This window comes from Polyodon spathula, chromosome 1 (genome assembly GCF_017654505.1).
Source record: "Polyodon spathula isolate WHYD16114869_AA chromosome 1, ASM1765450v1, whole genome shotgun sequence".
NCBI classification, from domain to species: domain Eukaryota; kingdom Metazoa; phylum Chordata; class Actinopteri; order Acipenseriformes; family Polyodontidae; genus Polyodon; species Polyodon spathula.
In genome coordinates, this window is record NC_054534.1 from 33,691,764 (window position 1) to 33,707,383 (window position 15,620).

The following is a 15,620-nucleotide window of genomic DNA, read 5'->3' on the forward strand; positions in this document are numbered from 1 at the left end:
GTGAGAAAGTGGCTGGAGCCACATGGGATATAAGGGGAGAAAATTATTTGTTTGAGACAGTTATTGGGAGGGAGTCGGTGAGTGAACAGTGTTGTTTGTTTTATGGCTATATGAATCATAGGTGAATGCCCAGCCTGACATTAGTATTATTTTGTGTTTGTGGCTTATTTTGTTTACTGTTTATTTTGTAGTGAGCAGTGTTTTTGATTTTATTTATTTTTTGTAAAAGAAATGCGAGCCCCAGTGCTTAAACCCGCAGCTACTGGCAGTCTCTCTAACCCTTTGCCATCCTGTCAGACGACTTTCCTCACATCCACACCCACAGGGTTCAGCAGCTTGGTAACTGCCGTGCTTGTTTATCACCAGACGCAGCTGGCGTGACACTGGGTGTTTGCCTGTTGATCTTTAGTCCTCCTGATTGGTCAGTTTTAGTATCAATAAGAAAACACCAGACTAGTTAGCCTTCGTTAAGTGGGTGATAGTAGGCATTGGGTTGGCTTCATTTTAGAATGCTTCAGTACTTGTTTCACAAATAACAGTTAAGTTGATTACTCTGACTTAGCTTGCATTTGACTACGTCAGACTTCCCTGAATTAAATGTGTTGTCACCAATTCCTTGATAATTACATATCCTTCAATAAACCAATGCATTTTTATTAAAGTGGCAAAAACACCTCGAGCTTTTTTTAATGTATCACCATTGTATTTGTATTTTGGTATCCTAATTTTAAATAAAGTAATATGCATTCATGTTATTAAACACAAGTATTGTCATCCGCATTTTAATAATTTGGGAGTCAGAGGTTAAACTGCAGGTTTGTGTGTTTTCCTGACTGCAGAGGCTTTCCATACCCACTTTCTCGACAGGGTCATGGCAGTTGTTCATTTTTTTGTTTTGTTCAATGTTGTAGGTTACTTAAACTATATCTAAACCATTAGATACAATAGTTTGGCACTTACTTCAAGGAATTATACTTCACGGAAATGATACTTAAGGAGTACAGTAAATGTAAAGGTACTTACTGTATATTGAAATTAATCCTAGTTTGCATGTCGTGAAATCGTAACAGAAAAGGAGATTGGCGTTATTCAAAACAACCAATTAATTTGAAGATAATTTTTATTTATTTCCAGTATCCTGGATAAATATCACATTGTAAGAGAAAAATACATATGGCAACAAAAATAGTGTACACTCATCTCAGTATTTATTCTATTTAAAAATTGAACCGTGTAATGCAAAGGTCAGTGTATTTGAAGCAATGGAACATACGGTTAGCTTGCACTAATCTTTGCAACAAAAAAAAATAATTATGTATTTTTATGTAAGGCAAAGCTCTGAGAATGTTTTTTGAATTTCTTTCCAAGGTGGGGTTGCTGTGTCCCAACACTGCAACACTTCAGAAACGTGGCTGTTTTCTTTACAGTTCAGTACTTGATACTGGGTCATCAAAGTGAGATCCAGTGTGGTCTGTGGGAGATAAAAGATCAAACTTCACATAGTAGAGCAAACATTATAACCTTCGCTCCATGGACAAAGTCTACCCACACAACGATGTTAACAGTGAATTACAGCAGTACAATAGCGCCAGTTAGGATGACATGACAGAAAATTCTAACAGAAAAAAACTTTATAATAAAAAACCCCCATGTTTCGATGGGGCACAAGTATGTTGTAAAAGCCAAAACAAGAAATTCACCTCAAGCACCAACAGCTCTTACTTTAGCAAAGCTAAAAAAAAAATTGTAAAAAGTGTTCGTTACCTGCTTATATAGAGCGTGGACTTCTTTTAAATCAATTACTAAGAATTTAAAAGCAACTCTATCTGTTTAAAAGGCAGCCAACATGGTGATCAGACAGTACACCAATTTTCCAACCAGGAGGATCCCTTTCAGTCAACTCTGTTAATAACCATCATGTACACTAAGGCCTCACCGCTCTTGTCCCTGAAAAGCAGTTTTCCAAATGGGTTTGTTAGTTCCTGGAATGTGGACAGTGTGGCGGAGGAGCACCCTCTACAGGTGCTTTGCTAGACACACTCATCAGCTGGCCAGCATGCATCCTCTCGTTGACACGTAGCACACAGCCATCCTGCAGCATGCGCATGGCGATCCGGGCGATATTCCGCGAGTCATCTAGCCCGCAATGAGGCCGACCGTCATACTTCATCCCAAGGTTCCCCAGCATTGTCGTAAGCTTGGTTTGGGTTCTGGGTACCTGTGGATAACATGGTCAAATATTCGCATTATTCCCACAAAGTTGCCTATTACTCTCTCATCACTGTTACACTATAAAAACAGTTTATGGTTTTAACTGATAAACATCCTAAAACCTGTTGTGGCAAAGTAGAAGTCCTGCTGGTGTAAATAGTGTGTAAGGGAATGCAAGATTGGCAGGGAAGGGGCTAACCCTTTGCGGTACTATGTCGGACCAGGTCCGACATTACAATTTTCCCTTTCCAGTCTGATGTTGGACCCTGTCCAACATCATCAAAAAGATGTAAAGCACAGGTCTCTAGTCATTTTTTCTCCGGAAAAAGAAGAGAAAACTTTTCAATGGCCAAATGAAACCGAAAAAATAAATAAAATTAAAAGCCAGCCCCATGCATTACAGAGATAACACAGACATAAAACAAAGGAGGTAGATACTTCTGCATCCAGCGCTCAAAGAATATCATGGACATTTGCAGAGCTTTTTGAGATGTTATACTAATAAAATAATGACTTGGATCGCACTATTAAGGAGTTTGGTGATAAAACGAGTGATCACAAGAGGATTTATCAGTATGCACGCAGGTATGTGAAAAATACAGCGAACAAGGGGTGGGGCTAGGCTGTAGATACAGTACTGAGTGTTCTTTTGCGATTCAGTGCCTTATAAACCTGTTTTACTCTAAAAAAAAATTTTTAAAACAGCACGTGTGAAATATAAATTTGACCTGATGCGCTTGACAAGCTCTGAATAAATGGACTGCAAATAGTTAGATCTGTCCCTCCCAGCAATCACAGGTGTGGCCATTCCCCAATTTGGTAACTAAGTGCTAATTGGGGAGTGAAGTATAAAAAGTAAGTAAAATCCTTTGTTTTTTTGATGAGTTTGGTGGGGGGGGGGGGGGGGTGTTTGTGCTGTGATTTTTGTATGGTTTTGCAATGTGGTAGTGAAGGCTAATGCCTACATGTGTATTGTTATTTTGTTTAAACCCTTTATTTTGGCCCTCGTGCCATGTTTTGTTTGTATCGGTTTGTTTTTGTGTTTAATAATCGTGTGCAAACAGCCAGCCTGGGCCGTGATGTTATCCTGTCACACTGGTCAATTCCATTTTTTTGACAATGTAGAGAAAGTAAAAGCCCCAACTTTTTTTTTTTTTTTTTTTTTTTTAAACACAGAAAAACAGAAGGCCTTAATATAAAAATCAGACACATACAGTAGACATTTCCAAACTCCATGCTTGCACCTACAAATCATCCACAGACACTAGACACTACAGATACTGCTCATAACTTCAGTAAAAGGTGAAAAGTTCACATTTGGGCCGCAGCTATACTTATCAATTAAAGTAAGGCCGATGCAATGAACCACTATTGTGAACTTGAAAAAATATGTATTTCAAAATTCAAAATGCATTTTAAAGTTTAAAAAAAAAATAATAAAATGTTAAGTTATGAAACATGTGAAAAGACTGAAAAGCAGGGTTTCAGGCCAGGTTATTGGGGCATGAGTAACAAAGGAAAGAATACAAAAGTAGCTCTCTCACCTTGTAAAAGTTCCCGTAGGCTTTTCGTATATTTATCCATTTCTTGGCAAACTGTGGATACCGGATACGACTTATATGACACTGAATGTTTAAGAATTTACCCATATCCCAGGATCTAAAACACACAAAAAAGTTAAACACAACTCAAAAAAGGAAAGGATTTATCAAAGAAAATAACAAACAGTCCGATAACAAACTTAACATGCTAAACACCTAACAAACTTAACATGCTAAACACAGATAGATACCGTGGCTTTATTCTAAACTATATATAACCACGCTGTTACAGTTTGACAAATGTGTTATGCATGCTTTTTCAATGTGATATGGTTCACTTTTGAGACTGTAAATTAGTACAATCGTGGATACAGAAGCACATGCTATCTGAGAGTCTACAACCTGTTTGCCACACCTGCTCTCCTAGTGTGGCTGAAAATCTGAGAGACAGATTTTTGCAGATGATCAAACATTGTAAGGCTTCTTGTGAGCAATACTTCAAGTCAAGAGATGCTGTGAGCAGCTGCCCAACACTGGATTTGCTGCACTCTTGGGACAAGTCAGGCTCCTGTTCCTAGAATCTGCATGTAGTGTGCTGTAAAGGTTTTGTTTTCCAGGAACTTGGACAAACCCCCGTCATTGTCTTTTCAACGTACCCGTCAGTCAGCACTGCATATTTATGCTTTGTTCCTAGCTCCTTTTCTTTAAGCCAGTCCACTACCCTCTGAAGCACATTAGGAAAGGTATCAGCCTTATCAACCGTGTCCTGAAAAAATAAGAAACATTTCAGTACTGTACTATTTTAAAACGTTTTTAAGGTTTAGTTTCCATAAAATAAACTTTGTGGTTTAGTAAATTAATCTATTAGCCGTTAGAACCATGCCAGGTTGTGTTGTACTGATGTGCATTAATGTGAGTTTTTTTAAAAGATGTAAGCACAGCATTGCAGTGGACTCATACTATCTGATTTTGTTTAATTAAAACTTTATTTTCATTATACTGTTTGTAACTGAAGCCTTTATGTACTTTAGTTGTGCCCATTGTAAACAGAACCCTGAGATACCCCCATTTGTTATAAAATGTTGAATGATCTCATATATATATATATATATATATATATATATATATATATATATATATATATATATATATATATTTTTTTTTTTTTTTTTTTAAACAAATAATCCCCTCTTGTTTGTGGCTCAATGATTTTAGTGAGAATTTCAAAACAGGCCTGTGACCACACCAAAAAGACGAATGACCGAGTGCTTATTTCTGGTTTTCGTATGGGCTAGGACAATGCTTCTAAAATGCTGCCACCAGTAGGATTTTGCGATACCACAGCAGCCTCCCAGTAACTCCTCTCTTAATCAACTATTACCTTAACCCACAATCTAGCTTTCATTCAGCACAGTTCATGCTGCTTCTGCTTCTGTTTGCTGCTATTGGCCAACATTAACGTCAGTATAATCGCTGCATGTTGATTGGCTAAGCTTTCATTCTGATCAGATTTCATTTTGGCATGCGTCACAAACCTCTGCCCATTTCGCTGTGTCAGTGCTCATTGGTTGATCAACAAGAGATTTTTTAGCAGAGTGACATGAAAACAGCAGTATGGAGTACAGATATATAACAGAATATTATTTTTAGTGCAGTGAAACTAGCTGAATATTCAAACAAAGTCCTGCTTCAGATTTGACAAGCTAATCTGAATTGAGGTATAAGATGCAGCTATGTCATTCGAAAATGCTTCACGCTTTCCAAACACTGGCCCAACTTCCTATTTTCTATTATGAGAGTAATAAATGAAAACCAAAACGGTGAGTTTTTTTTTTCTTTGTACAACACCCCCTTTCCCACATTTATTTAAGTTAGATTTGAGTTTTCTCTTGTGTGTACAGCTAAAAAAAGGCAGATGTAAACCTCTGTAATGCTATTAGTTTGTGAAAATGTGTATTTTGCCACTTTGTTTATTGTGCAGACTACAAACTACAATGGCAGGGATTTAAAAAAAAAAAAAAAAAATAATGGATGTCAATTTCTGCCTGAAATTCTGCCTGAAATTCACAAAACAAAAAATGTGTAACTTAACTACTGTTTGACATAATCTGGTTTCTCAGTTAAATCACTGGGGCAAAGTAAAGCCTTCACAACCTATTATTCTGGAATATTACAGTTTTACATATAATTTTATGATAACAGCATTGCAAATTGTTTGTCTGTTTGACTGTTGTCAGCAATAAAAAAAATAATACAATAATACAAAAAAATCTATCAAAACACCAGAATTGTGTCTCCAGTTTATTATCTGAAGGGCCTGGGAATTAAGATCCAGTATAGTTGAGAGGGGCTGTTGTATATTTTAAATGAGACCACACTTTAGTTTGCACATGTCTATATTGTCTTTATTTTTCATATGATGTATTTAGTATTTTTAGGTAAAAATAGCTTACTGGTGGCTGCGCTCTGTCACCCCCCAAAAAAAGAACCACCGGGCTATGACTCAATTTCTGTAAAGGAATTACCTGTTATATTAAACTTACCTGAGAGCTATAGACTTTCAAAGTTGTATTAAAGAGCATACTAAAGGAAACCAAAAAAGCTGTCTTGTAATGTTTACTCAACCCAAATCATTCTGCTAAATGTGTGTTAAACGATGATGAATTACATTTCACTCATTAGTGTACAAATAAATGGAATGTTGCAAGAAGCTACTAAAAAGAAATCTGTTACCGTTACATTTTACTTGAATAAATATGTTACATTAATGTATTACTTTGAAATTTGTTTTAACTACTTACAATTACAAATAGTTGCTAATCAGGTACAGTTTACATTGATACACAGAAATAAATTTATTATTATTATTTTCTCCTCTTATGGCATTTTCTAGCAAGATTGATTGGCATTTTTGAAGTGCTGTTTGATGTCAACTTATGCATTAGATGTCTTTTTAAAATGTATTTATTAATTCTTTAAGTGTAACTAAAAGTAACTGTCTGAAAAAGGAACAATTACAGTTACAAGTCTCTGAAAGAATACAATCCGATTACAGTAATTCACTACATGCACTGTATTCTTTCCCAACACTGATAATACAATTTACTGTAGCACTGAAACAAAATGCAAAATTACCTGTGTGATTCCAGTAAGCTGGACACAGAAATCAGAAAGCTGGCTGTTAACTTCTGGCCTGACGTATTCCTGAAATGAATCTTCCTGTTCACAAAACACATAACATTTTACAAATTAAAATGCTGAATACAGTAATTGGGCCATCCACAATAATGCCACACGATTTCACAATATCTACCAGTATCTCTAATAGAACACCTAGTGGTCAAATTAGGCAATTGCCCCAACCCTTCAATTGGAATAAACATCCAGATTAAATTATCTACATTAACTTAAACATTATCAACTTGTCTTAGAGTTTCACAAACCGATTATTTGATTATTCAGTGAGCGTGATTGGTATTGATCGGGGTACAATTCCAAGTTAAACAAGTGAAGAAACAACTGATTAGATTTGTGTGGATTGCTGTTCTCCACGCAGTCAAAGAAAAACAGCAATCAACACACATCCAAGCAGCTGTTTCTTCACATGTATCACTTTGAATGGTAAATTAGACCGATCACCACCAATGACCCTCACCTTATGGTTAGCGCTTGATTTCTGTTGAAAGCTCAGTTAGAATACTCAGTTTGTGCAGCACTATGGTCTTGTTACCAAAAAACAACGCTAACAGCTGCACCTACAATCTCCAGTGTGTGAGTGTTGATGAGGACCACAGGGAACTCAATGATCTCATGGAGGTAGTCTGGTGGATTGCTTTCCTCACACGTTGCTTCGAAATCCACAACGCAGATGTACTTGTAATAGGTGTCATTGCTGCTGCTCTCAGTCTGCATCGTCTGCATCAGTTTCTGCCTCTTGTAATAACTTTTCAGCCTCTTCTTTAACACATCTTTCACACCCCTGAGGAAGAATTTGTATGGGTTAGACGGGTCAGCTTTTGGTTCATTGAAGCCTACGAAACTGAAATGCCATCAATAAATTAAAATGCAGTATCAATGTATAGCCAACAATTGCCTTCATGTCCTTTCATGTCAGTTCCTCAGTTATTTCATTAAACTTTATATGTATATGGACCTGGAATAAAGTCTTGCATTTGAATGGAATGGAAAAACCAAAGTTGCCTATAGGGTGGTCCAAAAGTCTGGAGCTGAAAGCAATATCATATATTATGCTGAAAGATGTCCTCTGTTAAAACTGGACTGCCACACCCTGTTGAGTACCTGCAACACACATCGAAGTTTGTTTCTCTGCTTAAAAGGCATTTCACACCAGAGCAGAGACACCCACATAACGCCTAACTTATGGAACGCCCTGTACGGATGTTTCTGACCTTGGGACAGACAAGACTGACAGGTCTAACGTGAGCAGCTCAGAAATACAGTACAAGTCAAAAGTTTCAGTACACCTGCTTGAAACTAGGTTTTTCAAGATTATCTATGCTTTTAACTGTATAAACTTGTCTATAAACACTTAATATTTCATTATATGATACGTGTACTTATATAATCTGATAATCATAAGTGAATTGCATTCAAAAAATGTTTAAATGAAAATGTAAATCTTGTCAATTTCAATGAAATGGTCACCCAAAGCAAGGGGGTTTCAGTCTGAAGCCCAAGTCAGTTAAAAGTCTGAAATGTGTATAACGCAGTGTTAGAACACTGGCCTAAGTATAAAAGTGTCTTTGTTAGATGTCCTCTGAGTTAACTAGCATGTTACCCAATTAACCTTTTATCACCAATTATTGTTAACAGGTGAGGGTCCATGATTACTGTAAATATAGGTAGCATAGGCACAAGTTTGTCATTCCTGAATGTAAGGGAGCAGAAAATGGCAAAATACGCTCAGTTAAGCAAAGAAAAAAGACAAAAAGTAATTACTTTAAGAAATGAAGGTCAATCTAAGACAAATCACTATAACTTTGCAAGTGTCTGCAACTGCTGTGGCCAAGACCATCAAACGATTTGAAGAAACTGGCACTCATGAGGACCAAACAAGGTCAGGCAGGCCAAGAGTGACCTCAGAATCAGAGAACAAGTTCATTCAAGTCACAAGTCTGCGAAACCGGCGATTAACTGCCTCTGAAATACAAGCTCAGCTAAATGCTACTAGAAATACAGATGTTTCAACATCAACTGTTCAGAGGAGATTGTGTGAAGCTGGCCTAACTGGAAGAATTGCTGCAAAGAAACCAGTTAAGAGTGCAGAATAAGAGGAAGAGACTTGCCTGGGCCAAAAAACACAGAAACTGGACGTTTGAGGAGTGGAAGTCGGTCTTATAGACCGATGAGTCAAAATTTGAAATATCTGGGTCCAACCGCCGAGTATTTGTAAGACGCAGAGAGGGTGAGCGCATGAGTTCTGCGTGTGTGGTTCCCAATGTCAAGCATGGATGAGGCAGTGTCATGGTCTGGGGTTGCTTTCTGGTGACAGAGTTGGTGATCTTTACCAAGTCCATGACAAGCTCAACCAGCATGGCTATCATAGCATACTTCAGAGGCATGCCATTCCATCAGGATTACAGTTAGTAGGGCAGTCCTTCATTCTTCAGCAAGATAATGACCCGAAACACACCTCAAAGTTGTGCAAGAACTATCTGGCGAAGAAGGAAAGTGAACGACAACTCAATCTAATGACCTGGCCTGCCCAGTCTCCAGACCTCAATCCCATAGAACTTGTATGGGACGAACTGGACAGAAGAGTCAAAGCAAAGCCACCCACAAGTGCCCCACATCTCTGGGAATTGCTGCAGAAGAGCTGGGAAGACATGTCGGGCGATTTCCTGCTGAAACTTGTTAACCAAATGCCTCGTGTTTGTGAGGCTGTTATTAAGGCAAAGGGTGGCTATTTTGAGGAATCCAAGATTTAGAGACAATGTTCAATTTTCTTGAACATTGCTTCGATACTCCTTATGTTTTGTTATGTATATTGTAACACATGTTTTCATCTAAGTGTTTACAAAAACATATACGACGTAAAACATTGTCAACTATGAAAAAAACCTAGTTTCCAGCAAGTGTACTCAAACTTTTGACTGGTACTGTACATTGTGTCAGACAGGACATCTCGCTGACACTGTCACCAATGAATTGCATGTTACATAGACTTGGAGAATTAGATCATGTAGTTTAGGATATTCATGAAAATTCACACCTGTAGCTATCATTCAATCAATACCATTAAAATATCCAAATGTTTGTGAATGGTATGCTTTATAAGAGTAATTAATTAATTGAATGAAATCACCCATTTAGCATGAAATGATCTAAGACAGATTCCAGAAACACTAATTATGTTTCACAAATATCTCAAATGCCTTGAATACAATACAATTTTCCAACACTACCTTGTGCTCACCTGGTTTCAAGTTTTAACTCTGCAAGCTTGGCGCTGAGCTCAGTTGTACTCATCCTGTTGATGTGGCCGTTTGCAAGAGCGATCTCTTTGTAAATAGGATCACTGAATTCGCTTTTACTGGAGGCAGAGGGGGCTTTCTCATTCTCATCAGATGTACAGCACTGTTTACCCTGAAATGCAACATATTTGTATTAAAAAAAAAAGCTTGTTGTGCGACTTTTAAACAGGCACAATCGTTAAAGACACAGCTCACACAGAAGGGTTTTAAATACAGGTACTCCACTTCGTGTATCGAAGAAGCTGTGCAACTGGGTGTCTGTCTGCATGTTGTTTTTTTTTTTGTTTGTTTTGTATACGTTATACAGCTGTAGATATGGGGGGGGGCCTTATACCAAAATCTAGAACGCCATAATGTTGCATGTACAGTTACTTATCATACATCTGTGTAATTGTTTGTAATAATAATAATAATAATAATAATAATAATCCTGCACTGGTACAGGCAAAACAATTAAGCAATTCACTTACTTGAGCAGCTGTCTCACGTTTCTCCTGAACATTATGTTTTGGTTGGTTTTCATCTTGATATTTTATATTCTCCTTTTGCTCCTCCATTTTCATACAGTTTTAAGAAAGCTTCGTCGGCGTGCTTATACAGCACCAGATATACATAAAGTCTGTCTCGGTTACAATAACAAGACTATTGTATTGTGCAGAATAAAAAAAAGAAAAAAAAGAAAGAAAATCGTTTCAAACACTGGAGCGTTCCTCTGATGACTGGGGTTGACACATTCGCGCTATTCCCAGCTGTCTGAGTCAATGTGCTTCCAAGTTTTTCGTCCTGCGCATCTGTCACAGAAACAAAACTTACGTCTCAGTCTTCGATGACAGCAAATACTGAAATGACAGTGCAGTTTTCTTTACCGTTACCTGTTGTTTATTAGAATATTGTCATTTTTGTTAGCAGTTAAAAACGTTTTTTTTTTGTTTTTTTTTCCTGTTTAAATTATAACGCGCGGAACAGACACAATTACTTCCAGGGCACCACGACACTGAGAGACGTTAAAGAACGCCCCCTGCTACTCTGCTAGCCCGAATGCATGGCCTTCTTTAACGTGTTTTTTTTTTTTTTTGTATGTTTGTTTGTTTTTTGTTTTGTTTTTTTTTCAGAATTATATTTTATTAACATGTATTCTTTACAATACCAATGTACTGCGCCCGGGATTAAACTGTATTATGTCTTATTTTACAATTAATAAATAACATAGTTATATTTTGCAACGTTTATAAAGTTTTTTATTTTTTTATTTGGATCTTGAATTTATTAACCTTTGTATAAAAAAGACAAACAGGAAAAGATCCACCTCAAAGATAACGGCCTTTAACTGGAGAAATTATCTGAAATGCATGCTTACATGTTGAACAATCAATGTAGCACACCGTTGCAGACAAAAGTGTTGGCATGCTATGCTTATTATGTCATACAAGGTAACAGATTAAGAACAAGCATGTGTAGTAATTTAACAAATAATGTTTACGGTATATAAAAAAAATATTTCATTAGTCGTTCATTACAAAAGTTTTGCCCCCCCCCCCCTTTAAATAGCTCACAGTCCCAACACTGTTGTAACTCGCCCCATGCCCTCTGCTAATCAGTGCATTCCAGTCCTACACCCCTGGACCCTTCCCACGCTTTGGAGGGATCAACTCTGGTGCAAAGTTTCACCCCTATACTTCTCTAGGGAAGCCAGTCTCTGCAATAAGTTCAGCAACGCACCACAAACGGGCTGCAAAGGTTTTGTCTGCGCTTTCTGTTACACAGCCCCCTCCCCCTTAGTTCTTCTCGTCCCGGAGGAGGTGTTCAAAGTCCCTGAAATGGCAGGACAGCTGTCTGTGTTGTCTGTGAAAAGAAGTAGCGGCGAGTTGTACTGTTAAGAGGGCCGCCCCGGTAAGCTGCTGGCTGACATTCCTGACTGGCGATGCACACGGTCCGGGCAATGATGAGTCTGGGAACCCTGCCCCATTCGCTGGAGTATAGGTGCTTTGTCCCCGGTATGGAGTGAGCCGGTTCCAGTGTAGCACCACCTTATGGTCCTTGGATGGCAGCTGGACTCAGTAGATTAGTTCCCCAACATGCTCCAAGACTCGGCAGGGTCTTATCCAAACACTGTTCAGTTTGGGCAGCAGCAGCCTCAAGCTGGTTACAGGCAAAACATTGTGCGGTGTCCAACTGGTCCTGCAAGCGCCTGGCATACTCTGGTCCGGTGGCATCTTCCGTAGTATCAGGTGGATGGACAAGCATCAGAAGTGCAGGGGTGTAACTGGTGGACTCCTGCAAGGTTGTGTAGCATAGTAAAATCAGCAGCAGATGAACATCCCTCAAAGTTGCATCCCTGATCAGAGTGGAGCTCCTGGGGAATCCTAAACTGGCAGAAAAAGCCCTCCAGCAATGACTCTGCTAAAGTCTCTGCTTCTTGGTCTGATAGAGCATAGGCCTCAGGCCACTTTGTAAATGCCATGGCTATGGTTCCCCCGATCAGAGTGAGGGAAGGGGCCCAAGATCAACCCCCACCCGCTCCATGTGGCCCTGTGGCAAAGTGCCCCACCCCTGGGCTATTTATTTGTGTTGTATGTTACGTGTAGTGTGCTAATGTTGGTGTATAGTCATTGGTACACGAGGATTCCACAGCACTTCATGTGCAGGTCAAATGTAATAATATGCGAGCACGGGGAATTGCACTTTATTAATTCACGTGCAGTTGTACTGAGACTCCAACTGAATGACTGATTAGCAATCGAGTCTCGGGAAAGCTGCTTAAAAGCAACATGTTTTCACTCACTCGGGGTTGAGTGTTTGGTGAGTGGAGAATGGGTGTGGAGAAGGAGAAAGTAAAAACTAAAGTAAATAATTGATTTAAACTCACTGTGTTTGTCTGTTCGTCCACTTTTTTGGTCTGTTTAGTGTTAGTATGTTTTGTTTGTCTCTTTAGTTTGGCTAAAGTGCAGTGTCCTGTGTTTTGTTCGTCTTACAACCTTTTATTTTCTGTCTGTTCATTTATTAAACGCTGAGCGCAACCACGCGCTCATCTTCACCAAACTTTATGTCTCTCTGTTTATTTTGTGCTGGTTCCTGTTTCTGGTCTGACGTCACCCACTGCAGCCTTCTTTGTGACAGGACCCCAGCTGGAAATTGCTGCAGCGGGTTGTGTAACCGGCCTGGGGTTCCTTTCCGCACCTTTCACTCATCACTGCGCCTGTAAAAGTCATTCACATCCTGCCGGTTGCACCCCCAATAAAATGAACACCTTTGTGACTCCAAAATGTCCAAAATCATGGGTGCCATGGTTTGCTTACAGTGACTGATCTGCTGGCTCTCGCCACCACTACTACAGGATGCCGTCTCTGATGGCCAGCCCCACTAGCTTCGTGGAGTTTGAGCATATTCACAATAAATTGATAATTCTAAGCAACTTTTACCTAGAAGTGTCAAAAATATAACAGCTTGTGACAGAGAGCGAATAAATCCTAGTCAACAATCTCCCTCCCAACCTGGAACATTGTGCCCGGACTGGATGGTTTGACAGCTCATTCCAGGGTCAGCCGGAAGTCGGCCATCCAAAAAGGGGGCGAAACGACAATACTAGAAGTCAGCGCCTTACTACGGTAGGCAATGTGTCAGTCATGGATTGGAGGAGATGGGATTGCACTCGCTACCAAAAGGGGTGTGACTGAGAGTATATCAAGGAATGTGGCTGAGCAATCATTTCCTTTGTTATGGTTGTGAAAGACCTGTAAAGGATGGTAAAAGCCAAAAGTAACTGTGAGTTTTTGTCATGTTGTATCTGTCTGTCTATTAATTGTCACCCTTAATATTCATAGAAGACTAAGTCTGGGAGCTGTCGCTATTCAGCCAGCATCAGCGCTAGACTTCACTGCACTACTGTTTCACTGTTACTGTAAAATTCATCACTTACACAAGGAGCACTCACTGTTGGGATTTGTGACGTGTCTGTACAGCGTGTGTTATTATTATTTTGGGACTGAACCCTGTGGTTCTGACTGACTTTACACATTGCTTTGTAATAATAAATAATAATAATAATCTTTATTTTTACATAGCGCCTTTCATAGTGGACCACCATCAAAAAGCACTTTACAAGATAAGAGACTAGGGTGTGTAAACTATGAAATCAGCTGCAGAGTCACTTATAACAACGTCTCACCAGAAAGATGGAGCACAAGGAGGTTAAGTGACTTGCTCGGGGTCACACAATGAGTCAGTGGCTGAGCTGGGATTTGAACTGGGGACCTCCTAGTTACAAGCCTGTATAGTCATTCTTATTATTTAAAGAAACAAATAAAGCTTTGTTTTCACGATGAGAACTGTTGTTGGACTGTTGTTATTAAGCACTGCCTCACCTCATCACCTGTGCACTACAAACCACTTTGCCACAAAGCCATAGGATTGTTTTGCAAAGTCACACAACACTAGTGCTAGCGACATAACACATACACACAACACATGTGCCGCGCCAGACAACTTCTTGTTCTCTTTACATTCCATTCCATTCCCTTCACTGCATGGGAACCCAGCCTTTAAAAAAGATCCAGGTGAGACGAAACAACATACTTGATAGGAGGATGGGAAAGAGAGGATAATCAGGGGGACCGTCCTAAAACAAAAACATCAATTCGAAAAAATAAACAAGCGTAGTGGCAATCAGCCATATACATATAAAATGTTTACGTTAAGGAACAAGCCTGAAGCCTTAGAGAACATTGCAATAGTATTCATAACTTTGGACACTTGTGTGTCATTGTAACAGTGGAGATGTGGGGGAGTGCATTCTCTGATTGACAGGCAGGAGACCGAGATGGTTGGGGATTGACACGCCCCTCAGGCACGCAAGATGATAGCTTACAGAGGACATATGTTAAATGTAAAAAGGTAAAATAAAAACACTATACAGGTAATTCTGCTAATAAGAGAATAATGTGTCAGGTATAGACATAAATCCCTATATTCATTATATACAAAAAAGTGTAATTGAACTTGCTTCCTCAATATATGTGATAGAGATGATCATTTAAAAATGAACATTATATAATCCATAGTTTTGGAGAAAATATCTGGTTATTTATCATTTTAAATCACAAACATAACAGACCCTTATTTATTATGCAGTGCTTTCTCGAGAGTGCTGTGAGTGCATTTTCCTATTTGTTTTCCTATTAACCCAGTCCATTTATCATATTTTCTTTAGCTTAGGCTTTTCTTATTGGCCTAATATAACCAATATATGTTTTTTGAGAAAGCTTCAAAACTACTTGTTCACAACACATTTATATAACACATTCTCCTAATTTGGGGTTTTATCTGAACAGTACAACGTTAAACAGTCAAACTGCACTATAAAATTAACATATGCTGT

The 15,620-nt window shown here is 38.7% G+C and overlaps 1 protein-coding gene across 3 annotated transcripts; it reads right to left on the reverse strand.

Annotated features, from left to right (window-relative positions):
* Nucleotides 1–1,432: 1,432 nt before the first annotated feature.
* LOC121317589 (3'-5' exoribonuclease 1-like) lies at nt 1,433–11,293 on the reverse strand. Of its 3 annotated transcripts, none has more exons than XR_005950511.1 (8): nt 10,717–11,293; nt 10,189–10,358; nt 7,512–7,731; nt 6,888–6,971; nt 4,409–4,518; nt 3,756–3,870; nt 1,765–2,218; nt 1,433–1,471 (listed from the first exon to the last, which is right to left on the reverse strand). XR_005950511.1 is itself a non-coding variant. In XM_041253697.1 (8 exons), the coding sequence occupies exons 1-7, from the start codon at nt 10,807–10,809 to the stop codon at nt 1,976–1,978; spliced, it is 1,035 nt and encodes a 344-aa protein (XP_041109631.1). In that variant the 5' UTR covers nt 10,810–11,293; the 3' UTR covers nt 1,433–1,471; nt 1,937–1,975. The 3 variants fall into 3 exon arrangements, 2 of the variants coding, with proteins under 2 accessions (XP_041109631.1, XP_041109622.1); XM_041253697.1 differs by having other exon boundaries at nt 1,937–2,218; XM_041253688.1 differs by having other exon boundaries at nt 1,433–2,218.
* Between the last annotated feature and the right edge of the window lie 4,327 nt (nt 11,294–15,620).